The 26,854-nt window shown below is 36.3% G+C and overlaps 1 protein-coding gene and 1 long non-coding RNA gene across 4 annotated transcripts in view; one reads left to right on the top strand and one right to left on the bottom strand.

Moving 5' to 3' along the window:
• LOC143245205 (uncharacterized) overlaps positions 1 to 25,043 on the top strand; it is a 32,746-nt gene extending 7,703 nt beyond the window's left edge. The window contains exons 2-4 of the long non-coding RNA XR_013025502.1: positions 18,368 to 18,469; positions 22,203 to 22,336; positions 24,751 to 25,043. This is a non-coding gene — a long non-coding RNA (uncharacterized LOC143245205). The remainder of the gene's footprint in view (positions 1 to 18,367; positions 18,470 to 22,202; positions 22,337 to 24,750) is intronic.
• The window catches only part of LOC143245203 (3',5'-cyclic-AMP phosphodiesterase 4B-like), a 168,820-nt gene that overhangs the window by 75,144 nt on the left and 66,822 nt on the right, over positions 1 to 26,854 (bottom strand). Inside the window, exon 1 of one of the 3 annotated variants that reach the window (XM_076491259.1) lies at positions 24,108 to 24,451. The exons of 1 other annotated variant lie outside the window; for it this stretch is intronic. In XM_076491259.1, the coding sequence (XP_076347374.1) occupies positions 24,108 to 24,337 (230 nt within the window). In that variant the 5' untranslated portion in view covers positions 24,338 to 24,451. Of the gene's footprint in view, positions 1 to 12,074; positions 12,758 to 24,107; positions 24,452 to 26,854 lie in introns of those variants that run through there. One more of the 3 variants, XM_076491260.1, reaches the window with a different exon arrangement.

A 26,854-nucleotide genomic window follows, 5' to 3' on the forward strand; every position in this document is an offset into this window, starting at 1 on the left:
CTTAACTAGGAACGTTTAGTTTTACCAAACATCTCTCAACTAGGAACGTTTAGTTTTACCAAACATCCCTTAACTAGAAACGTTTAGCTTTACTAAACATCCCTGAACTAGGAACGTTTAGTTTTACTAAACTTTCCATAACTAGGAACGTTTAGAATTACTAAACATCCCTCAACTAGGAACGTTTAGCTTTACTAAACATCCCTCAACTAGGAACGTTTAGTTTTACCAAACATCCCTTAACTATGAACATCTCTTAACTATGAACGTTTAGCTTTACTAAACATCCCTTAACTAGGAACGTTTAGCTTTACTAAACATCTCTTAACTAGGAACGTTTAGCTTTACTAAACATTCCTTAACTAGGAACCTTTAGCTTTACTAAACATCCCTGAACTAGGAACGTTTAGCTTTACTAAACATCTCTTAACTAGGAACGTTTAGCTTTACTAAACATCCCTGAACTAGGAACGTTTAGTTTTACCAAACATCCCTTAACTAGAAACATTTAGTTTTACTAAACTTTCCATAACTAGGAACGTTTAGAATTACTAAACATCCCTCAACTAGGAACGTTTAGCTTTACTAAACATTCCTTAACTAGGAACCTTTAGCTTTACTAAACATCCCTTAACTAGGAACGTTTAGCTTTACTAAACATCCCTTAACTAGGAACGTTTAGCTTTACTAAACATCCCTGAACTAGGAACGTTTAGCTTTACTAAACATCCCTTAACTAGGAACATTTAGCTTTACTAAACATCCCTTAACTAGGAACGTTTAGCTTTACTAAACATTCCTTAACTAGGAACATTTAGTTTTACTAAACATCCCTTAACTAGGAACGTTTAGCTTTACTAAACATTCCTTAACTAGGAACGTTTAGTTTTACTAAACATCCCCTAACTAGGAACATCTCTTAACTAGGAACGTTTAGCTTTACAAAACATCTCTGAACTAGGAACGTTTAGTTTTACCAAACATCCCTTAACTGGGAACGTTTAGCTTTACTAAACATTCCTTAACTTGGAACCTTTAGCTTTACTAAACATCCCTGAACTAGAAACGTTTAGCTTTACTAAACATCTCTTAACTAGGAACGTTTAGCTTTACTAAACATCCCTGAACTAGGAACGTTTAGTTTTACCAAACATCCCTTAACTAGAAACGTTTAGCTTTACTAAACATCCCTTAACTAGGAACGTTTACCTTTACTAAACATTCCTTAACTAGGAACGTTTGGCTTTACTATACATCCCTTAACTAGGAACGTTTAGCTTTACTAAACATCCCTTAACTAGGAACGTTTAGTTTTACCAAACATCTCTCAACTAGGAACGTTTAGTTTTACCAAACATCCCTTAACTAGAAACGTTTAGCTTTACTAAACATCCCTGAACTAGGAACGTTTAGTTTTACTAAACTTTCCATAACTAGGAACGTTTAGAATTACTAAACATCCCTCAACTAGGAACGTTTAGCTTTACTAAACGTTCCTTAACTAGGAACCTTTAGCTTTACTAAACATCCCTGAACTAGGAACGTTTAGCTTTACTAAACATCTCTTAACTAGGAACGTTTAGCTTTACTAAACATCCCTGAACTAGGAACGTTTAGTTTTACCAAACATCCCTTAACTAGAAACGTTTAGCTTTACTAAACATCCCTGAACTAGGAACGTTTAGTTTTACTAAACTTTCCATAACTAGGAACGTTTAGAATTACTAAACATCCCTCAACTAGGAACCTTTAGCTTTACTAAACATCCCTTAACTAGGAACGTTTAGCTTTACTAAACATCCCTGAACTAGGAACGTTTAGCTTTACTAAACATCCCTTAACTAGGAACATTTAGCTTTACTAAACATCCCTTAACTAGGAACGTTTAGCTTTACTAAACATTCCTTAACTAGAACATTTAGTTTTACTAAACATCCTTAACTAGGAACGTTTAGCTTTACTAAACATTCCTTAACTAGAACATTTAGTTTTACTAAACATCCTTAACTAGGAACGTTTAGCTTTACTAAACATTCCTTAACTAGGAACGTTTAGCTTTACTAAACATCCCTGAACTAGGAACGTTTAGCTTTACTAAACATCCCTTAACTAGGAACATTTAGCTTTACTAAACATCCCTTAACTAGGAACGTTTAGCTTTACTAAACATTCCTTAACTAGGAACATTTAGTTTTACTAAACATCCCTTAACTAGGAACGTTTAGCTTTACTAAACATTCCTTAACTAGGAACATTTAGTTTTACTAAACATCCTTAACTAGGAACGTTTAGCTTTACTAAACATCCCTTAACGAGGAACGTTTAGCTTTACTAAACATCTTTAACTAGGAACGTTTAGCTTTACTAAACATTCCTTAACTAGGAACCTTTAGCTTTACTAAACATCCCTTAACTAGGAACGATTAGCTTCACTAAACATCCCTTAACTAGGAACGTTTAGCTTTACTAAACATTCCTTAACTAGGAACGTTTAGCTTTACTAAACATCCCTTAACCAGGAACGATTAGCTTTACTAAACATTCCTTAACTAGGAACCTTTAGCTTTACTAAACATCCCTGAACTAGGAACGTTTAGCTTTACTAAACATCTCTTAACTAGGAACGTTTAGCTTTACTAAACATCCCTGAACTAGGAACGTTTAGTTTTACTAAACATCCCTGAACTAGGAACGTTTAGTTTTACCAAACATCCCTTAACTAGAAACATTTAGCTTTACTAAACATCCCTTAACCAAGAACGATTAGCTTTACTAAACATTCCTTAACTAGGAACATTTAGCTTTACTAAACATCCCTTAACTCGGAACGTTTAGCTTTACTAAACTTCCCTGAACTAGGAACGTTTAACTTTACTAAATTAAACATCCCTTAACTCGGAACGTTTAGCTTTACTAAACTTCCCTGAACTAGGAACGTTTAACTTTACTAAATTAAACATCTCTTAATCATAAAATTAAACATTTCCTTATCTTGGAACGTAGAACTAAATCTCGATGTAACTAGGAACACTTAGCTCACATAAACAAATTATTCTCTTATATGGAAACGTAGATCATCCGTAAGCTAAGTTTCTTTTAGGTATTAGGATTTAAGCGGACATGAAGATGTTGCAAATTGTTAATTAGGAACGTTTAGCTTTACTAAACATCTCTTAACTAGGAACGTTTAGCTTTACTAAACATCCCTGAACTAGGAACGTTTAGTTTTACCAAACATCCCTTAACTAGAAACATTTAGCTTTACTAAACATCCCTTAACCAAGAACGATTAGCTTTACTAAACATTCCTTAACTAGGAACATTTAGCTTTACTAAACATCCCTTAACTCGGAACGTTTAGCTTTACTAAACATCCCTGAACTAGGAACGTTTAGCTTTACTAAACATCCCTTAACTAGGAACATTTAGCTTTACTAAACATCCCTTAACTAGGAACGTTTAGCTTTACTAAACATTCCTTAACTAGGAACATTTAGTTTTACTAAACATCCCTTAACTAGGAACGTTTAGCTTTACTAAACATTCCTTAACTAGGAACATTTAGTTTTACTAAACATCCCTTAACTAGGAACGTTTAGCTTTACTAAACATTCCTTAACTAGGAACGTTTGGCTTTACTAAACATCCCTTAACGAGGAACGTTTAGCTTTACTAAACATCTCTTAACTAGGAACGTTTAGCTTTACTAAACATCCCTTAACTAGGAACATTTAGCTTTACTAAACATCCCTTAACCAGGAACGATTAGCTTTACTAAACATTCCTTAACTAGGAACCTTTAGCTTTACTAAACATCCCTGAACTAGGAACGTTTAGCTTTACTAAACATCTCTTAACTAGGAACGTTTAGCTTTACTAAACATCCCTGAACTAGGAACGTTTAGTTTTACTAAACATCCCTGAACTAGGAACGTTTAGTTTTACCAAACATCCCTTAACTAGAAACATTTAGCTTTACTAAACATCCCTTAACCAAGAACGATTAGCTTTACTAAACATTCCTTAACTAGGAACATTTAGCTTTACTAAACATCCCTTAACTCGGAACGTTTAGCTTTACTAAACTTCCCTGAACTAGGAACGTTTAACTTTACTAAATTAAACATCCCTTAACTCGGAACGTTTAGCTTTACTAAACTTCCCTGAACTAGGAACGTTTAACTTTACTAAATTAAACATCTCTTAATCATAAAATTAAACATTTCCTTATCTTGGAACGTAGAACTAAATCTCGATGTAACTAGGAACACTTAGCTCACATAAACAAATTATTCTCTTATATGGAAACGTAGATCATCCGTAAGCTAAGTTTCTTTTAGGTATTAGGATTTAAGCGGACATGAAGATGTTGCAAATTGTTAATTAGGAACGTTTAGCTTTACTAAACATCTCTTAACTAGGAACGTTTAGCTTTACTAAACATCCCTGAACTAGGAACGTTTAGTTTTACCAAACATCCCTTAACTAGAAACATTTAGCTTTACTAAACATCCCTTAACCAAGAACGATTAGCTTTACTAAACATTCCTTAACTAGGAACATTTAGCTTTACTAAACATCCCTTAACTCGGAACGTTTAGCTTTACTAAACATTCCTGAACTAGGAACGTTTAGCTTTACTAAACATCCCTTAACTAGGAACATTTAGCTTTACTAAACATCCCTTAACTAGGAACGTTTAGCTTTACTAAACATTCCTTAACTAGAACATTTAGTTTTACTAAACATCCTTAACTAGGAACGTTTAGCTTTACTAAACTTTCCATAACTAGGAACGTTTAGAATTACTAAACATCCCTCAACTAGGAACGTTTAGCTTTACTAAACATTCCTTAACTAGGAACCTTTAGCTTTACTAAACATCCCTTAACTAGGAACGTTTAGCTTTACTAAACATCCCTGAACTAGGAACGTTTAGCTTTACTAAACATCCCTTAACTAGGAACATTTAGCTTTACTAAACATCCCTTAACTAGGAACGTTTAGCTTTACTAAACATTCCTTAACTAGGAACATTTAGTTTTACTAAACATCCCTTAACTAGGAACGTTTAGCTTTACTAAACATTCCTTAACTAGGAACATTTAGTTTTACTAAACATCCCTTAACTAGGAACGTTTAGCTTTACTAAACATTCCTTAACTAGAAACGTTTGGCTTTACTAAACATCCCTTAACGAGGAACGTTTAGCTTTACTAAACATCTCTTAACTAGGAACGTTTAGCTTTACTAAACATTCCTTAACTAGGAACCTTTAGCTTTACTAAACATCCCTTAACTAGGAACGATTAGCTTCACTAAACATCCCTTAACTAGGAACGTTTAGCTTTACTAAACATTCCTTAACTAGAACATTTAGCTTTACTAAACATCCCTTAACCAGGAACGATTAGCTTTACTAAACATTCCTTAACTAGGAACCTTTAGCTTTACTAAACATCCCTGAACTAGGAACGTTTAGCTTTACTAAACATCTCTTAACTAGGAACGTTTAGCTTTACTAAACATCCCTGAACTAGAACGTTTAGTTTTACTAAACATCCTGAACTAGGAACGTTTAGTTTTACCAAACATCCCTTAACTAGAAACATTTAGCTTTACTAAACATCCCTTAACCAAGAACGATTAGCTTTACTAAACATTCCTTAACTAGGAACATTTAGCTTTACTAAACATCCCTTAACTCGGAACGTTTAGCTTTACTAAACTTCCCTGAACTAGGAACGTTTAACTTTACTAAATTAAACATCCCTTAACTCGGAACGTTTAGCTTTACTAAACTTCCCTGAACTAGGAACGTTTAACTTTACTAAATTAAACATCTCTTAATCATAAAATTAAACATTTCCTTATCTTGGAACGTAGAACTAAATCTCGATGTAACTAGGAACACTTAGCTCACATAAACAAATTATTCTTTTATATGGAAACGTAGATCATCCGTAAGCTAAGTTTCTTTTAGGTATTAGGATTTAAGCGGACATGAAGATGTTGCAAATTGTTAATTAGGAACGTTTAGCTTTACTAAACATCTCTTAACTAGGAACGTTTAGCTTTACTAAACATCCCTGAACTAGGAACGTTTAGTTTTACCAAACATCCCTTAACTAGAAACATTTAGCTTTACTAAACATCCCTTAACCAAGAACGATTAGCTTTACTAAACATTCCTTAACTAGGAACATTTAGCTTTACTAAACATCCCTTAACTCGGAACGTTTAGCTTTACTAAACTTTCCTGAACTAGGAATGTTTAACTTTACTAAATTAAACATCTCTTAATCATAAAATTAAACATTTCCTTATCTTGGAACGTAGAACTAAATCTCGATGTAACTAGGAACACTTAGCTCACATAAACAAATTATTCTCTTATATGGAAACGTAGATCATCCGTAAGCTAAGTTTCTTTTAGGTATTAGGATTTAAGCGGACATGAAGATGTTGCAAATTGTTAATGTCTGGTTTCTCAAAAAGTTTAAGATCAAAATCAGTTTTATTTCATGGGAAAATCAGTCGGTCTTGTTTTTCTTTGAATGTTGACGAGAAACGTTTTGATTTCAATACTTCTCTTTGCAACCTTTGACTACTTTGTGTGTTTTATTTCACAACCTCTGACTACTCCCAATGTGCTACTACCCAGTCTCTAACCGTTATCTTTCTTTTCACTTACTGTATTTTACTTTTCTGATTTCTGTTCTCTTACGAAACCATTTTATTTTTCTGATTTCTGTTTTCTTAAGAAACCATTTTATTTTTCTGATTTCTGTTCTCTTACGAAACCATTTTATTTTTCTGATTTCTGTTTTCTTAAGAAACCATTTTATTTTTCTGATTTCTGTTTTCTTACGAAACCATTTTACTTTTCTGATTTCTGTTCTCTTACGAAGTTATTTTACTTTTCTGATTTCTGTTCTCTTACAAAACCATTTTACTTTTCTGATTTCTGTTCTCTTACAAAACCATTTTACTTTTCTGATTTCTGTTCTCTTACGAAACCATTTTACTTTTCTGATTTCTGTTCTCTTACAGAACCATTTTACTTTTCTGATTTCTGTTCTTTTACGAAACCATTTTACTTTTGTGATTTCTGTTCTCTTATGAAACCATTTTACTTTTCAGATTTCTGTTCTCTTACGAAACCATTTTACTTTTCTGATTTCTGTTCTCTTACGAAACCATTTTACTTTTCAGATTTCTGTTCTCTTACGAAACCATTTTACTTTTCTGGTTTCTGTTCTCTTACGAAACCATTTTACTTTTCTGATTTCTGTTCTCTTACGAAACCATTTTACGCTTCTGATTTCTGTTCTCTTACGAAACTATTTTACTTCTCAAGTTCTAACTATTTTACTCAGAGTTTCGGATCACCATGTTAACATTTATTGTAATGATAACTTCTTATTACTGTATTCACAAGGGCCCTGCATGGCCAGGTGGTTTTGAGCGCTCGAATCTGAGGGTCTCGGGTTTGAATTTCCGTGACACCAAACATCTTTGCCCTTTCAGCCTAGGGGGCGTTATACATACGGTCAGTTTTATTGTTCATAGGTAAATTAGTAGCCCAAGAATTTCCAGTGAGTAGTGGTGACTAGACGCCTTCCCTTTAGTATTAAACTGCTAAATTAGGGACAGCTAGCGCAAAAATCGCTCGTGGAGCTTTGCGCGAAATTCAAAAACAAACAAACATACCATGTTCACAGATTCTAAATAGACTATCAATAACTTCTCAGTTATCGTATTCTGTTGACAATTTTGAATATCCTGGTATAACTTTCTGACTAGTTTGTTTACAGCGTCTGACCACTCTGTCGCAACACCTAATTATTTACTGTCACTCGTCAAACAAATCTGTCAAATCCCTGGAGGTATAATTACATGGAACATATTTATAAAAATGTTTGCAGAATTCCTAATTTTAGGCAATATTAAAAAGAATTACAGAAAAAACCTTCGTTTGGTTTGTTTTGAATTTCGCACAAAGCTACTCGAGGGCTATCTGTGCTAGCCGTCCCTAGTTTAGTAGTGTAAGACTAGAGAGAAGGTAGCTAATTATCACCACCCACCTACAACTCCTGGGTTACTCTTTTACCAACGAATAGTGGAATTGACCGTCACTTTATAACGCCCCCACGGCTGGGAGGGCGAGCATGTTTGGTACGACCGGGATGCGAACCCGCGCCACTCGGATTACGAGTCGAGTACCTTAACACGCTTGGCCATGCCGGGCCGCACGTATAAAAGTAAAATACGTTTTATGACAATATTAACTAATTTTTATTAATACAAAGTATAAATGAAAGACGAAAATGAACATTACATCTGTAGTTTACAGGGTAAGGTTTGTGTGTAGTTTTCTTATAGCAAAACCACATCGGACTATCTGCTGTGTCCACCAGGGGGAATTGAACTCCTTGATTTTAGCGTTGTAAATCCATAAACTTACCGCTGTCTCCGCGGTGGACAACAGATAAATATTGCGCAACATGTAAACATGTTCACGAAAGACGAATGAAATGTTAATATTCAAGTGGGAAAAGGTGTAACACCTTGTCATCACAAAACATAATTATATGAGACTTAATCAAATGCGCGAATCTGTATAAATATAATAGTGCAGTCTGTTCTATGTCCATGTAATTACTTCATGGTATGAATCTATCTTCGCCAAAACTTGTATGGATGATTCATTAGGTCCATGTGAGGGAACATACAAATTTTTAGTTTTGCATTTTACGGTTTTTATGGGCGATTTTGCGTTTTTCACGACATCCTAATCTCCCGTCAATGGATCTTCACTGAAAAAAGTTGCGATTTCAGATTTTGTGTTTTGCAGTTCGGTTGGGGTTGGGGGGGGGGTTGTGAGCATTGTCACGTTTTGTTTTTTTACGCTTATATATAAGAGAAGCAACTTTACATGTCCTAAGATAACCTTCCATTAATTTAAACAACTTCCGTCTGGTTTACGGATACTACAACTAGTATCTTAATACGAAATGTCATATATCTTTAACATATATAATATTATACTGTATTCAAACGTTTATATTCTCAAATGCAGATACTAAACTGTCTTATAAACTCGAGAAAATAGCGAATTGTTAGAAACAATAAAAAGTGTAAAATTTCCAGTTAGATCCCAGCCTTGTACGTTTCTATTCATAGCGTGTTGTGGTAAGATGAATTAAAACGTTACAAATGAAGTTTGTTTGTTCGTTTTTTAATTTTGCGCAAAGTTACACAAGAGCTGTCTGCGCTAGTCGTTCCTAATTTAACAGTGTAAGACAGGGAAGGCAGCTAGTCATCACCACCCACCGCCAACTCTTGGGCTACTCTTTTACCAACGAATAGTGTGATTAATCGTCACATTACTACGTCCTCACGGCTGAAATGGCGAGCATGTTTTGTGAGACCGGGATTCGAACCCGCGACCCTAAGATTACAAGTCGAACGCCTTAACCCATCTGGCCATGGCGGGGCCTTATTCTGAACGTATATATGATATTGTGGATTGGGCATTGAAATAATTATTTTGCTCAGGTCAATTACCATGATGTTTACATAGCGTTATTCCGAAAGGAATCTCATTGTAGTTATATATAAATTTTGTGCAATCTCGAGAAATTAACGTAAAACAACGCAACTAAACGTATAATCGTATAGTGTGTTTGTGTATCATATATAAAGATATAATCATATGATATGTATATCATATGTAAAGATACATAATGACCTCAAAGATATCACAGATTTTATTTTTACAAAGGAAGAGAGCGGAAAGAATAAATTATAAGAAGCTTTAGTTAAATTATTGAAACTCGGTAGATGTCGCTGTCGGTACGGAGATATAATGGATATGTTTCCCACCTGAAGTGTTTCTTTGCCCTGATGATCGAAATACCTTGGATTTTGTTTAAGCAGAGTTAACAGAATTAATCGCTGGTTTGTCGAAGGTCAATGTTCTAGATTCTTCCGAAAGTTTGGTTCCTTGTGTGAAGTGACCAATAACACTTGAAAGTGGCATGCTTCTGGAGCGTGGTGGCTTCTTTAACGTGATGAAGTATTAGATGTAAAGTTGGAATGTTAAAGCGACTTACAGACGAAGATAAGTAGGTAAACCATATGGTACTTTGTTTTCTAGCAGTCACATTCCTTCTGAATGTCGATGAAGACCTTAAATATCTGACACTTTCATTTTACTAGTGAAGTAGGTCAGTAACTTGTCAGTGGAGTTGGGTTGAATCTCTTATAAAAGGGTTTTTTTCACGACCTTTTCAGTTAATTCGTTTTGCTTTACTCCAAGTGATGGTCTTGTCATATCTTTACCCTTGCATGTCCGGGCATCCAAGTGATGTTATTGTCATAGCTCTACCCTTGCATGCCCTTGCATCCAAGTGATGGTCTTGTCATAACTTTACCCTTGCATGTCCTAGTATCCAAATGATGGTGTTGTCATAGCTTTCTTTATCTAAGTGATGGTCTTGTCATAGCTCTACCCTTGCATGCCCTTCCATCCAAGTGATGGTCTTGTCATAACTTTACCCTTGCATGTCCTAGCATCCAAGTGATGGTGTTGTAATAGCTTTACCCCTACATATCCTGGCATCCAAGTGATGAATTTTCCATAAAACTGCTTCACTTTTTGCCATCTATCTGGAAATTTACCGTTCTGACTACACAATTTATACGCTACACAGACTAAGTAGGTCGCAGATTTTATGTTTTTGACACTGTTTACTTGAGGTTCGTTGTTTCCAACAATCAAAATAAAAGCTTGCATTTTCGCAGTCTCTGATGCAGAAACTACCTGTGACTATAATGACAAGTGGACATCTATCATGATCTTTGAATTGGCGATAACAGAATTTCCACTTCGACCTCTGTCAAATCTCCACACTTTCTCTCCAGGTTGTTTTCTACATATTCCAATGGCTCCAGATGTTTATTTTGCAGGGGAACATCTGATAACTGTTGGTGAAGAATTCTCACTGGAAGCTGTATACTGTCCTTTCAACTATTACTGTCTTTTGAGAAACTTTTAAGTAGTCCCCTGCTTGGTTGACGTGTGCGGGGTCATGGTGTGGTTGAAATGTTCCCTTGGAGTGGGTAGTGGCTCGATAATATGATGAACAACATAAGTTTGCAAGGTTTTGCTGAAGAATTTTGGTTGTAAACACTGTTGGTTTCTTCACTACTGTGTGAGGCTTGTGAGGTATGATTGCAATGATATCCAATCCAGAGGAAAGGCAAACATTCTAAAAATCGTCTTCAAACAGAAACCGCGCAGCCACACGTTAATCAGAGGCTTGTGAGGTGTGATTGCAATAACATCCAATACAGAAGAAAGGTAAATATTCTAAAAATCGTCTCCGAACAGACACCGCGCAGCCACACGTTAATCAGAGGCTTGTGAGGTGTGATTGCAATAACATCCAATACAGAAGAAAGGTAAATATTCTAAAAATCGTCTCCGAACAGACACCGCGCAGCCACACGTTAATCAGAGATAGAAAACAAAACCATAAAGACATATTTTAACCTAAACCTTACGGACACGCGTTAAAAAAAAAAAAGATGATTTGTTAATGACAATTGTAGAGGTAACATGGATCATCCAACAAGTAATTGAAACAACCAGCAAACCAAACAGCCGTCCGTAGGCCGAGAAGACGAAGGATCTTGTAACACTGTGTTAACGTATCGAAATTCTCTTACTCGATTAAAAACCTGATAAGCTTAAGAACAGGATTTATAAGTTTCTGAACACTCACGTATAACTTCTTATTTTAAATTTTTTACGAAGGAACTACACAATAATAATACATGAACTCAACAGTGATGCAGTCCAAGGAACTACGCAATTACACGCAGGACTGAACGCTGGCGTGTAGTCCAAGGAACTACAGTGTACACAATTATATGTGTTGCTAGACACTAGTAACTATAATCATTGTTTTTACATAAGAACTAAACAAATGGTGTTTTAAAATTGTCCTTTTTTTCCTCAGTTACACACACAATTCTCAAACTGGATATAATGTATTATTACATACCGTGATATAAAGTTAATAATTTGAAGTTCTGAAGGCGGAAGAACTGTCCCATTTTTCCGGCGGGCTCGGATGGACGAAGACAATACATTGAGGGATTCATTACTGTATCGATCGGGCGCTGAGAGAGGACTTGGTTTTGGACATGACATCGTTTTCGTTGTGTTACAGACACTGTTAATGAAAGCGAGTTTAAAACTCTGATTAAGATATGCAATAATTTAACGAAGTAACCTTTACGATGAGCTCCACAGATAAAAAACGTTAAATGATGAACATTATCGTGGTCCTGACAAACTTAAATGTCTCCTTCAAAAGCACGAGGTAATGTTATGATCGAGAACCAAAGCTCGTGGATTACTGTGTGTGACCTAACTTCCGCTTCCTGAGAACGGTGTGGTTTCTTCTGTATAACGCGTCTTCAACAAAGGACACCAACAGCTTGTTCCCAGAGCCAAACGCTACTTGATGTCGTCGTTTTAAGTGTTAATGGATAGAATTATAGCTGCAGTGGGACATAAATGTCCTGGGGTCTTCAATATCTCTAAATTACCGTGGTTAGTACTAAAATATTTACATTAACTTGCCAGTGAATGTCGATATATACATGTATCGCTCATGTCAATAGGTCTTTAACTGGTAACCTGTGAATTTTCCGTTGACGAACAAAACTGGTTTTCAGTAACTTTAACCGGGATGTTTATGTATATTCTGTTTCTATGGTAACTATAAACAACCGGGTTCGTACACTGCCAGGTGATTCTCTGTCTTTGTAGATAATAGCGAAGAGCACAGTCGTGCAGTCCACGAACCAGCTGGTTACGTTCATGAGAAGCACGTGAGTCAATAAGCTGGTTATTTCACCACACATCAAATCTCACACGTGCTACGTTCAAGCCTACAGAGACACACACAGCCGTCTTTAAATAGCACCTGTTTTGTTAACCTGGCTCCGTTTGCTTTAGCTGCAACTTTCAGACTTGGAGCGCATAACAATAACTTTAAGTTTTTTCCTTGCAAATAAGGCAGATAGCATGGTATTGATAAGAGATTACGCAGTCTTATAGTAATTAAGTTTTAACAGAACATATGATATAGATAACTTTGAATACACATACATATGTTTCTTTCATTTCCGTCCTACACTGTGTGTGTGTGTGTTATATTTCGGAAACATTTCGAAGTTCATTCTCACAAAGCTTGAGCACGCAGTCCCCAGTAGTAGAGAATTTACAAAGCTAGAAATCAGGTTTCGATACCCGTAGTAGGCAGAGTACAGACAGCCCATTGTTTAGCTTTGTGTTAACTTCAAACAAAGTACCGAACACTCATGCAGGTCAGAATATCTTTAAATCATAAAAGTCAGAAAGACAACGGTTTGTTTGTTTTTGAATTTCGCGCAAATCTGCACGAGGACTATCTGCGCTCTCAGTTCCTGATTAAGCAGTGAAAGACTAATGGGAAAACAAATAGTCATCACCACCCACCGCCAATTCTTGGGCTACTCTTTTACCAATGAATAATGTAATTGACCGTTACATTATAAAGTTGAAAGGGCGAACACGTTTGATGTGACGGGGATTCGATCCCACGACCTTCATATTGCGAGTAAAGTGTCCTAACCACCTAACCACCAGAATCACAAGCGCGTCTAAGTTTTTGTATATGATGTCATCAAAATAAAATTAAAAACCTACAGGTGTAATGTAATATATCCATAAATTAAAAACTTACAGGTTTAATGTAATATATCCATAAATTCCTCAAATTATTGCGATGAGTGATTTAAGTAGTTAGTCTCTGGTCATTCATTATTTTGTAAATATAAATTAAATTATTGTTTTATTTACAAAACGTTTTCTATCCCAACTCCATCCAATATAAAAGTTCAATACTTAGGTTCGAATTGTTCGACTTTTAGTTCTATTTTATTTCTTTGCTTACTTGAAAATCTGTTCAAATATTTCCACCTTTAACACAGTACACTTGCGTAGGGACAAAAATCATACCATCGATCAGAGGTTCCGGGGTTAGAAACGTATTGCTACCCAACCCAGTTATTTAATTCAAAACCCGTATAACAGTCTGTTTGTTTTTGTTTATTGAATTTCGCGCAAAACTACTCGAGGACTATCTGTACTAGCCCTCCCTGATTTAGCAGTGTAAGACGAGAGGGAAGACAGCTAGTGATCACCACCCACCGCTAACTCTTGGGCTACTTTTTTATCAAAGAATAGTGGGATTGAACTTCACATTATAACGCCTCCACGGCTGAAAGAGCGAGCATGTTTGGTAGGACGCCACCCTCAGATTACTGGTCGAGTGTCTTAACCATCTGGCCATGCCGGGCCTGTTTAGAATTAAGCACAAAGGAACACAGTGGGTAGTCTGCGCTTAGCCCACCAGGGGTTTCGAAACCTGGTTTATAACCGTGCGAGTCCGCAGACATCGCGATGGGATACTAGGGGGCAGTCTAGTATTACATAAGCGTGCATAACCTTGCAATTAAGTGCTCGACTTGCAATATAAAGTTTTCAACCCCCGTCACTGAACACGGTCACTCATCAAACTGTGGAGGAGTTAAAATGATACGGTAAATCGCGCTATTCGTTGGTAAAAGTAGACCAAGAGTTGTTTGTGGATGTTGTGAAACTAGGTGCTTTCCTTATCGCCTATCAATACGGTAAGATTCGGTTAGCGCACACTGCCCTCTAGTAGCAGGGGAATCGTTAAAGCTTTCAAGATTCATGACTCGGGTCCATAGAGGCCATAGATGTACCAGTTACAGCGAACAGTAAGAACGTGTAGACGCCATGCATGTATCAGCTACAGTGAACAGTAGTAACATGTAGAGGCGATACATGTACCAGTCACAGTGAACAGTAAGAACGTGTAGACGCCATACATGTACCAGCCACAATGAACGGTAAGGTTGGTTGGTTTGGTGTTTTTGGCGCAAAGCAGCTAGACTATCTGCGCCACGAACAGTAAAACAGGTAGAGGCAATATATGTATCAGCCACAGTGAACAGAAAGAAAACAACTATAGGTCATACTACGTATAGAAAAAACAATTTGGGGGCCATACTGTTATCAGCTGTAGTGAATGGGTTATCGACGGGTATGTGTTTCATGTAACAACATTTGAAAGCTGACCAATAAATAAATAATTATTTTTAATGAAAGAAACTCCATACGTGTTTGTTATAAATTATGTTTTTTCTTTAGTTTTCCTCTCTAACTATTTTTATATTTACTTCACGTTACATGGCGTTTATCACTCGACTTTTTATCTCTTGCACAGGACAAATGATAGAGTCTGTAGATTCTATATGTATGGATGGCCAAGGAACTCAGTAAGCCTAATACAAGAATACGTGGAAAAAGGCCACCAGTAACAGAGATTCGTTTGTTTCTCTACTCATAAAGGCAGGAAACCGTCACTAAGATAGCAAACCATAAAATTATCAACCTATCGATCTGTTAATATTTATTCTTGTTGTATATAATGGGGAGTGGTCCTTGGAGATATATCGTCTTTCATTTGTCCCCCACATTCAGGACTTGTATATTAGAGCATGTGTTAAAATTACAGTGAATCTGTTTATAAACAACATAAGAGGAGTTTATAATATATGATCAACCAGTCAATAGAACGCTTAATAAAAAATAACAGCAGAACACGTGAAAAGCCACGTAACATGCAATCTAATACGACACTGACTGACGCTTTATACGGACTTGATTTTGTGTATCGTATAAACTACTGGTAGAAATAAAAATAGAATGATGCTAAAAATAACTGACATTCTATACCGCATGCAGTGAAATATCACCTACAATAATATAACCAACAAACTCATAAATCATGGAAATATTAAACCGAAAACAAACTGTTTTCAATAAATAACCCATGGTTTCTAAATTAACAGCATAAAGACAATTGTGTTTACGTGAACATCTGATCTGTATTGCACATTTTTTTCGTCTTTACCACCTTTAATCGCAACCAGAATTTCTGAAGTTTCTATAAACTCTTACTTTATTAAGTTTTCCACTTTTAAGAGTTTGACAGATGATTAGCTTCCTTTTATTAAAGACTTAGGCCTAACATGGCGAGGTGCTTATGGTGTTCGACTCGCAATCTGAGGGTCACAGGTTCAAATATCCCACCCTAAACATGCTTGCCCTTTCAGCCGTGGGGGAGTCATAACGTGTTAGTCGATCCAACTATCCGTTAATAAAAGAGCAGCCCAAGATAGTGGTGATGAATAGCTGCCTTCCCTCTAGTCTTACACTGTTAAATTAGGGACGGCTAGCGCAGATAGCCCTCGCGTAGCTCAGTGCGAAATTCAAATAAACAAACAATTACAGACTCAGTGTCCACTTCCTGAGCTCTCACCATCATGAGTGTTATACATGATCCAAAACAGTATGTTGGACTAAAATCCCGAAACATTATGGTTCGCGCCTCGTTGCTGCAAGACCGCACTTCGTCGAATGCTGATTTTTATTTCCATAGATTTACTATCTGTTGCTATTTATTGTCTTAATGCCTATATTTTCCTGGAAAAAAAGATTATAGTCCAGACCAAAAAGAAGATAATTAGAAATATAAACTTTAATACATATGTAATATATTCATTAAGAAATTTTATTCAGTTCAAAGTGAATGTAATTTTCGTATAGATTTCAAAGCCAACAAAATAAATGCCATACGTGGCGTGGGTTATCACAAGTAAATAAAACTTGGTAAAATAATATATTCTGCCAAATAAACTTATTTCAAACCTTCCCCACAATGCACATTGAGTGAACACTATTCTTCAACGATTCTCCAAGTGATCCTGGCGCGGCATGGCCAAGCGTGTTAAGGCGTGCGACTCGTAATCTGAGGGTCGCGGGTTCACACCTAGGTCGCGCCAAACATGCTCGCTCTTTCAGCCGTGGGGGCGTTATAATGTGACGGTCAATCCCACTATTCGTTGGTAAAGGAGTAGCCCAAGAGTTGGCGGTGGGTGGTGATGACTAGCTGCCTTCCCTCTAGTCTTACACTGCTAAATTAGGGACGGCTAGCACAGATAGCCCTCGAGTAGCTTTGCGCGAAATTCAAAACAAACCAAACCAAGTGATCCGCGTGAAAACATTCTCGAAATTATATTCCATATATTGTGCAGCTGATGAGCGTAATATTTGGTCAAGGTTGTTTTCCATGCATTGTGAAGTTCACGTGTCATACCGAGAAGTGTAGCCTTCATAAATCGAAACATTCTAATAAAGTTTTAATTATTTAATCGGTCTCTATACAGCACTATTATTATATTCCAAGTTTCACATTGCAACTTCCCCTATTGTATTTCGGTCGTTCGACATACAACGCGATACAACATTGTTGTAGTCTAGCCTTTCACTATGAAACGTTGCTGGGCACGGACCTTTCATTATTTTAAATGTAGAGGTTGATATAATGGCTGGAAAATATCGTATAGAAAATCATTTGTCAAATACCGGATCCAGGGCAATGTCTCACCTCTATGATCGCGGGCGGACTCTAATCAACTTTTGATGTTGCGTTCCAATACATAAATACAGAGTTATGCAAAAATTTGGAGCTATTTTGATAAAGCATCAGATGCATACTTTGTGAGAAGTTTTTCGAACGATGTTTCAACTGTGGACAATTGTTCTAAGTTTTTCTTCGCACGAATTGAAACGTCATATTTTTTGTTTTCTGTTCAGTTTGTTTGTTTGTTTTGAAATTTCGCACAAAGCTACTCGAGGGCTATCTGTGCTAGCCAATCATTTTAAAAAATGTCCCTAATTTAGTAGTGTAACAAGACTAGAACGGTGCCGAATGTTTTGCAAGGCAGCTCTTGAGTCATCACCACAAACAATGTGGGTGAAACACCGCTAAACTCTTGGACTACTCTTTTACCAACGAATAGTGGGATTGACCGTCACAAGAGTTGGCGGTCGGTGGTGATGACTAGCTGCCTTCCCTCTAGTCTTACACTGCTAAATGAGGTGCAGATAACCCTCGATTAGCTTTGCGCGGAATTCAAAATAACAAAAATAAGAGAAATTTAAGAACAACTCGCGTGGCGATTCCACGAAGATCAGTACAGTTTAATTAAGCGTTACTGAGTTCAAGCAGTTTTAAAAGACTTTCTCTATTTTATTATGCATCAAAATGATTATAAGATTGTGTAATGTTCTAAATGTTCGGTAGCTTGTTAGTTTATCACGGGTCACACTAATGATAAAACTAAGTTATTTACTGGTTGTTTTGTCTTACAGCAAAGCCACATCGGGCTATCTGTCCAGTCCACCGAGAGGAATCGAACCCTTGATTTCAGCGTTTTAAATCCGTAGACTTGCCGCTGTACCAGCGGGGGACAGGTAATATACTGAATAATAGGGTTTAAATACCTTTGTTGAGTAAGTTTATTATTTTACGCATCAAACTAATGATAAAACTAGGCAATACTATAAATAATAGAGTTTACGAATCTTTCTTGGTTAAATTTCTATTTTAATATGCATTAAAGTTCATGATAAGATTGGATAAAGTTTTAAAACTAGAGGTTACATACTTTTGTTTAGCAATTTGTTATTTTATTATGTGCTAAGCGATAAGATTGGGTACATGTTCTAAGTTTGGAGTTCACAAATCGTTGCTCTGCAGCTTGTTTTATTTTGCGTAAATTGTTTATAAAACTGGCTAATGTTCGTAATATTACAGTCACCAAATCTTTGATCCAACTGATGATAAGACAAGGTAATGCTCTAAAATTAAGGATGACAAATCCTTGTTGAATAATTTGCCATTTTATTAGGCGTCAAACCAATAATAAAACTGGATAATGTTCTAACAATTAGAGTTTACAAATATTTGTTGGGCAAGTTGTTATATAACAAACTGGTGTACAGGTCGTTAATATCCGAAATCCAAGAACACAAATATCTTCCAAAGGAGGTTTTCAAGTACATTACTAACGAGAGGTTTTGTTACTACCAGCACTCTCCAAATAAGCTAACACTAAATCGACGACGTTCCTACATAAAGACGTTCTTTGTACGCACTTGCGTCACCATAAACTTGAACAATGTAAGCCATTAGAACAAGCTAGCCAGGGTTAACATGCTTGCTGGTGACTGAAAACAAAGAACAAAAAGCGTGGCGACGCAAGGGTTAACACAGTTAAAGCTTAAGTGTAAGGTCACAAACCCAAGATCAGATTCCAGTTGAGAACTGAATTTCGTTTTCTATTTCCCGTAACCTAAAGTTAACCGGAAGCTCCATTTCGTTTATGTTGATATGAAAACATTAGAGAGACGCAACGAGCATTTTAGCCACCACCCTGATGAGTTGAGATTTTTAGAATTTTCTGTGTCACGGGCAAAAAAATAAGGAACCAGTTCTTAGAAAAATAAAACTTATCTAAATTATAACAACGGCAAGACAGAGTAACATCTTCAGAACTACGGCTGAACATCTGAGTCGAAGTAAAATAAAACTTGGTATTTACATCAAACACAATAACAGTTCTACTTCATCCGGGTATAAAAACAATAACTTTAGTTCAGAGCAATCACGTTTCTTGAATAGCTGAACCGACCATCTAAGTTAAGGAACCATAAAACGTGTTTGTGGAAGTAGACTGATAATATGTATTACAATATGTAACGTGTTTGTGGAAGTAGACTGATAATATGTATTACAATATGTAACGTGTTCTTCAGGATTATAATTCCTGACCAGGATAGTGCTATAGTTTAAGTAACAAATCAGAACTGGATAACTGCTACAGCTTACGTAGCAAGAAATAAACCGTGATTGAATAAGCGCTGAATTTAAAGTAACAAGGAGTAGATCGTGACTAGGTGGGTGCTGTAGGTTAAAGAGCAACTACTAAACCAGTACCAGGTGGGTGCTGTAGGTTAAAGAGCAACTACTAAACCAGGACCAGGTGGGTGCTGTAGGTTAAAAAACAACTATTAAACCAGGACCAGGTGGGTGCTGTAGGTTAAAGAGCAACTACTAAACCAGGACCAGGTGGGTGCTGTAGGTTAAAGAGCAACTACTAAACAGGACCAGGTGGGTGCTGTAGGTTAAAGAGCAACTACTAAACCATGACTGGAAGAGTGCTATAGCTTAGGTAACAAGTACTAAATCATGACTAGACGAGTGCTGTAGTTTAGATAACAAGTAGTAAAGCATGACCGTAGTTCAGGTAACAAATAGAAACCATGATCAGATGAGTGCTGTAGTTTAGGTAACAAGTATCAAACAATCGCTAGATGAGTGCTGTAGTTTAGGTACAAGAACTAAACCATGACCAGATGAGTGCTGTAGTTTAGGTAACAAGTACTAAACCATGACCAGTTGAGTGCTGTAGTTTAGGTAACAAGTACTACACCATGACCAGATGAGTGCTGTAGTTTAGGTAACAAGTACTAAACCATGACCAGTTGAGTGCTGTAGTTTAGGTAACAAGTACTACACCATGACCAGATGAGTGCTGTAGTTTAGGTAACAAGTACTAAACCATGACCAGATGAGTGCTGTAGTTTAGGTAACAAGTACTAAACCATGACCAGATGAGTGCTGTAGTTTAGGTAACAAGTACTAAACCATGACCAGATGAGTGCTGTAGATTAGGTAACAAGTACTAAACCAATAACCAGTTGAGTGCTGTAGTTTAGGTAACAAGTACTACACCATGACCAGATGAGTGCTGTAGTTCAGGTAACAAGTACTATACCATGACCAGATGAGTGCTGTAGTTTAGGTAACAAGTACTAAACCATGACCAGATGAGTGCTGTAGTTTAGGTAACAAGTACTAACCCATGATTGGGTGATTTAGGTCGCACGTTCAGATAAGCTACTTAGATCTGATTCAAACTGCAACATTTGCCTCGAGCCCAGCTAGTCCGATGACTGGCATTCTTATCTAACGAAACACTGTTTATCTCTCAGTGTGGGAAACTAGTTTTTTCAAGACACTGTGTTTATACACTCATCTTTCTCAAGTTTCATAACAGAAGTTTGTTTGAGATGATCTTACCAGGGAGGGCCATGAGGTCTAGTACACCTCTGCAGAACACGGCGTGGGATCTATAATCTTAAGGGCGTATAAACCTGGTTATTAATATTGTTAAACAATAAATACAGAAAACCCGGGAGTTATCAATTGAGAAGTCACTCAGTGTAAAAATAACCTTAGTATTATTGTACTAACATCCCTAAATAATAAATAACGGAATTTCAGTATCGCGGAAACCCAAAATAATCTCTATGTGCAACTTGCACACTGCGTTCAATTAATAGAAACACTGGAGTTTTGGTAAACTTAGTTCACTTAAAAATATAGAAGTTGTTTAGATTGAACTTCGCGCAAAGCTACACGAGAACTATCAACGATAGCCGTCCCTAATTTAGCAGTGTAATACTAGAGGGAAGGCAGCTAGTCATCACCACCCACCGCCAACCTTTGGGCTACTTTTTTACCAACGAATAGTGGGATTGACCGCATAATAACACTTCCACGTCTGAAAGGACGAGTGTGTCTAGTGTGACGAGGATTTGAACCCGCGACCCTTAGATTACGAGTCGAGTGCCTTAACCACCTGGCCATGTTTGGCCTGTCTGTGTTCGTTGTATTTCTTTTAAACGCATGAGGTGATATGATAAGTAAACGAAAAATAATAACATTTCCAATAAACTAGTTACGATGACAAAAACAAGAACACGTTTCGTGACGTATGTGCACCTCAACTCTTCGATTTTCATTTACCCAAAATCCAAAAACAGTCTTTTCTTGGTGTTACCCGGTTTTTTGAAAAGCGTTAAATTAAATCAGGTGGGCATAAGTGTTATGTAGAATTAACATAGGTTCTCTATTTTCATCCATAACTGTGTTTAGGTAATTCTTGTGTTTACGTTTGCTTTGTTGATAAGTGGATGTCTATACACTAACTCTGCTGTGTGGGCTGTTAGTGTGCTGGACTATGGATCGGAGGGGTTCATGGGTCGCTTCTTGTTATCGCAAACTTGTTTTTTTTTTAAGTATGAAGTGTTGGGTGTTGTTAATAATTGCCGTTTTTCTACTCTATCATTTCAAACACAGGGACCGATACCACAGATGAAACATACGGTAGATTTGTATGAATATCTGGAACAAAGGAAAACCTGCATTGTGACCACTTAAGCGATCAACCAATTATTTCTAACGTTACAGACCTCTACCTTACCTGTGAATAGGTAATTTTAATTTTACCTTCTATAAATATCATTTTACAAAGTCAACATGCCATTCTACGTGTTAAACGTTCCATTTTTACCTGCTATACATATATCATTTTACAAACTAAACATGCCATTCTACGTGTTAAACGTTCCATTTTTACCTAGTATAAATATCATTTTACAAACTAAACATGCCATTCTACGTGTTAAACGTTTCATTTTACCTACTATAAATATTATTTTATAAACTCAACATGCCATTCTACGTGTTAAACGTTCCATTTTACCTAGTATAAATATCATTTTACAAACTCAACATGCCATTCTACGTGTTAAACGTTCCATTTTACCTGCTATACATATATCATTTTACAAACTCAACATGCCATTCTACGTGTTAAACGTTTCATTTTACCTGCTATACATATATCATTTTACAAACTCAACATGCCATTCTACGTGTTAAACGTTCCATTTTACCTGCTATACATATATCATTTTACAAACTCAACATGCCATTCTACGTGTTAAACGTTCCATTTTACCTGCTATACATATATCATTTTACAAACTAAACATGCCATTCTACGTGTTAAACGTTCCATTTTACCTAGTATAAATATCATTTTACAAACTCAACATGCCATTCTACGTGTTAAACGTTCCATTTTACCTGCTATACATATATCATTTTACAAACTCAACATGCCATTCTACGTGTTAAACGTTCCATTTTACCTAGTATAAATATCATTTTACAAACTCAACATGCCATTCTACGTGTTAAACGTTCCATTTTACCTGCTATACATATATCATTTTACAAACTCAACATGCCATTCTACGTGTTAAACGTTCCATTTTACCTGCTATACATATATCATTTTACAAACTAAACATGCCATTCTACGTGTTAAACGTTCCATTTTTACCTAGTATAAATATCATTTTACAAACTAAACATGCCATTCTACGTGTTAAACGTTTCATTTTACCTACTATAAATATTATTTTATAAACTCAACATGCCATTCTACGTGTTAAACGTTCCATTTTACCTAGTATAAATATCATTTTACAAACTCAACATGCCATTCTACGTGTTAAACGTTCCATTTTACCTGCTATACATATATCATTTTACAAACTCAACATGCCATTCTACGTGTTAAACGTTTCATTTTACCTGCTATACATATATCATTTTACAAACTCAACATGCCATTCTACGTGTTAAACGTTTCATTTTACCTACTATAACTATCATTTTAGAAACTCGACATGCCATTCTACGTGTTAAACGTTCCATTTTACCTTCTATAAATATCATTTTTCAAACTATACGTGTCATTTTACGTGTTAAACGTTCCATTTTACCTTCTATAAATATCATTTTACAAACTAAACACGTCATTCCACGTGTTAAACTTGCCATTTTGCCTGCTCATACCATTTTATCTATCAACTTTGTGTAGTACATGGTATATTTTTACCTGTTAAACTTTTGAGTTTTAATACCCTATGAAATGTTGATAACATATACTAAAACTTACGAGTCAGTTTCTGGTTCTAACTTCGGTTCATCATTTCTTCCCACAGTGTGCATTCTTATTCTATTATTATTATTATTATTATTATCATTGTCATTATATCTGAGTCATATATTTTTTTTGTGTGTTAAGCCACTTTAAAAAAAATTGCGGTACTTCGAAACAGTCGCGGTGTACAGAACAACTTGAGAGCCCCCTAATTACTCTCTTTCTGAATGTTTTACGACTATTTTTACCTGTAGAAACACGAATGACGACGGGAAGGTCGTTGCTGGGTTGGGGAATGAGCTTTGTTCCTCGAATGTTCCCCCACCGTTTCCTGTTTAAGCCGGAGAATTGCTGGGTTTACGAGCACGTGAGGCATCATGATGTTAACCGTGATTTCTCGTGCAATGTTCCTTTTCTCTCTCCGTTGAACCAAGCTGGAACCAGGTTTTTTTCGCTCAGCGGACTCAACTGTTGACATTACCTCTCGAATGCTGCGCCTAATGCACCGTGCTCCTTCATCGTTCTACGTACTACGAGTGTACGAGCAACGAAATAGGCACGTGGTAGTAACACCTTCCTCAGTTTACTGATAAATTCGGCATTGATATGGTGGCGTTGAACTCCCCTCGCATAACTGTGTGTTTGCTCATATACTTATTGTAGTCTCGTTTATTTTTGTTCTCTAAGAACAAAACAAGAGATAACTTGTAATTTCTCCGATTACAAACAAGGGAAAACGAAAAGCTAAGTGTTATATAATTTTTTTTTTTATTTCCAATAGTACAGAAAAAATATCACATATAAAATATTTTGCATGAACCTCTTACACATTAGTTGTGGATGAAATAAATTTATTATTCATAATAACAATTTTATTTTGATCTTTCGCAGGATGGTACAGAGGGGAAAAGAGAGCCGTGAAGTTTGTTATTCCAAGAATTTGGTGTGAACCCACTGACCACTCAAGCAATTGCTACTTCTACGTGGTGGACCCTTACAAACGTCAGGCTGGCAAGAATGCATCTGCTATTATGTATACGGATCTTCCATCATCCATCGCCCCAGTGCCACACTGCCCTGAGCTCCCTGTACCCACTCCGCCAGAGAGAAAGCAGCCACCTCGAATAACTACACACTTCTAAACATTTTTGTATAACTTTAGTATAAATACATGTAAATCTTGATTCATATGTTGTTTTATTCAGACCTTATGTAAATGAAAATGTGTAAGTTTTCCCGTTTTACATGGAAAACAGGTTAATTTCTAAATTTCATTATTTACGTCACAAAAGCAGTTTGAAGGGAATAATGGCCATTTTCTGTACGTTTACAACGCAAGTAATTAGCAAATAACACATACTATACAGGATCACAATTTGTGTTACATAGTGTAATACAGTACAGAACAACGTTTCGACTTTTGTTAACCTGAATATTTATATATTAAATATAATTCATTTACTTCATTAGTTTAAGCGAGAAGTTGCGTATTGGGCTACCTGTGCTGTGCCCACGACAAGAAAAGATCTCTCATTTTAGCATTGTAAGCTCTCAAGCTACCTGTACCACCTGGATTTTTAAACTTCAATAATCATCATAGAATTATTGGTACTTAAAAATAAATGAGACGATTAAAACGTATTACAAATTTCATAAAATAACTTAACATCTTATACGATAAAGGAAAGATGTCACAAGCCAAATTTAACCCACGTGGCAAGGACGTGACACTTTTCTTACAAGGATATTATTGGTCAAAATAAATCACATGACAATGACATAACATTTTTCAATATTAAAAGAAAGAATATCATTGGTTAAAAATGATTAATACGACAGAGACATGCTATGTATTTACATGAAAATAAGTGTTGTGTGAATTTCACAAACATTAAGAAATCGACATGATTTCTATAAAACTTGAAGATTCATGGTTTGATACTTTTCTCTTACAATTTTGTAAATGTCTCAAAATTATGGCAAACTTGATGACTCTAATTTCTTCCCAACAACAGATAAGCAAAAAAACACGGAATATGATTTGTCAAGATTAACCTTCAAATCACCGTTGGCGCAGATAGCCTAGTTTTTTTGCGCCATAAAACACCAAACCAACCAACCAATCAAATCACCGATTTTTATTTTGCACAATTTTCATCATATTGAATAATCTTATGTTATTATCTGTTCTAGAATTCAACGTAAAGCACTACCCGAATATTTTAGTGTTTGTTTTTGAATTTTGCGCAAAGCTACACGAGGGTTATCTACGCTAAATCGTAGTGAAATCATTGATAAATGCATACGGGACTCCAGCAATAATTAATAGATTAACTGTGATATTAGTGATGTAACGTTCTAAACAGGAAGTTTTCTTTTCAATTCCTTATTTACACGCCACATCAGAATCTGTTAACTTTAAGATGTGGTTCCTTTACGTACTTTTTAGGTTTCGTATTTATCGAAAATTGTCCTTTCAACGTATGAACCGGCCCGGCATGGCCAGGTGGGTTAAATCGTGCGACTCGTAATCCGAGGGTGGCAGGTTTGAATTCCGGTCGCACCAAACATGCTCGCCTTTTCAGCCGTGGGGGCGTTATAATGTTACGGTCAATCCCACTGTTCGTTGGTAAAAGAGTAGCCCAAGAGTTGGCGGTGGGTGGTGATGACTAGTTGCCTTTCATCTAGTCTTACACTGCTAAATTAGGGTCGGCTAGCGCAGATAGCCCTCGAGTAGCTTTGCGCGAAATTCAAAAACAAACAAGCAAACAATCAACGTATAAACAGCCGTTGCATATTTGTCCCTACCGTCACGTGCTCTCTTTTAATACAATCTGATGTGCAGGTTAGACGCTTTTAAGAATAGTTGCTCTTTCCCCAGTGAGACTAGGGTTAACTCTACGGGCCTACAATACTAAAATCTGGGGCTTGATTTCCCGCCGTGAATACAGCAAATAGATCTTTGTGATGTTTCTCTATAAAACCAAGCAAACAA

Source organism: Tachypleus tridentatus, chromosome 2 (genome assembly GCF_004210375.1).
Source record: "Tachypleus tridentatus isolate NWPU-2018 chromosome 2, ASM421037v1, whole genome shotgun sequence".
NCBI classification, from domain to species: Eukaryota; Metazoa; Arthropoda; class Merostomata; order Xiphosura; family Limulidae; genus Tachypleus; species Tachypleus tridentatus.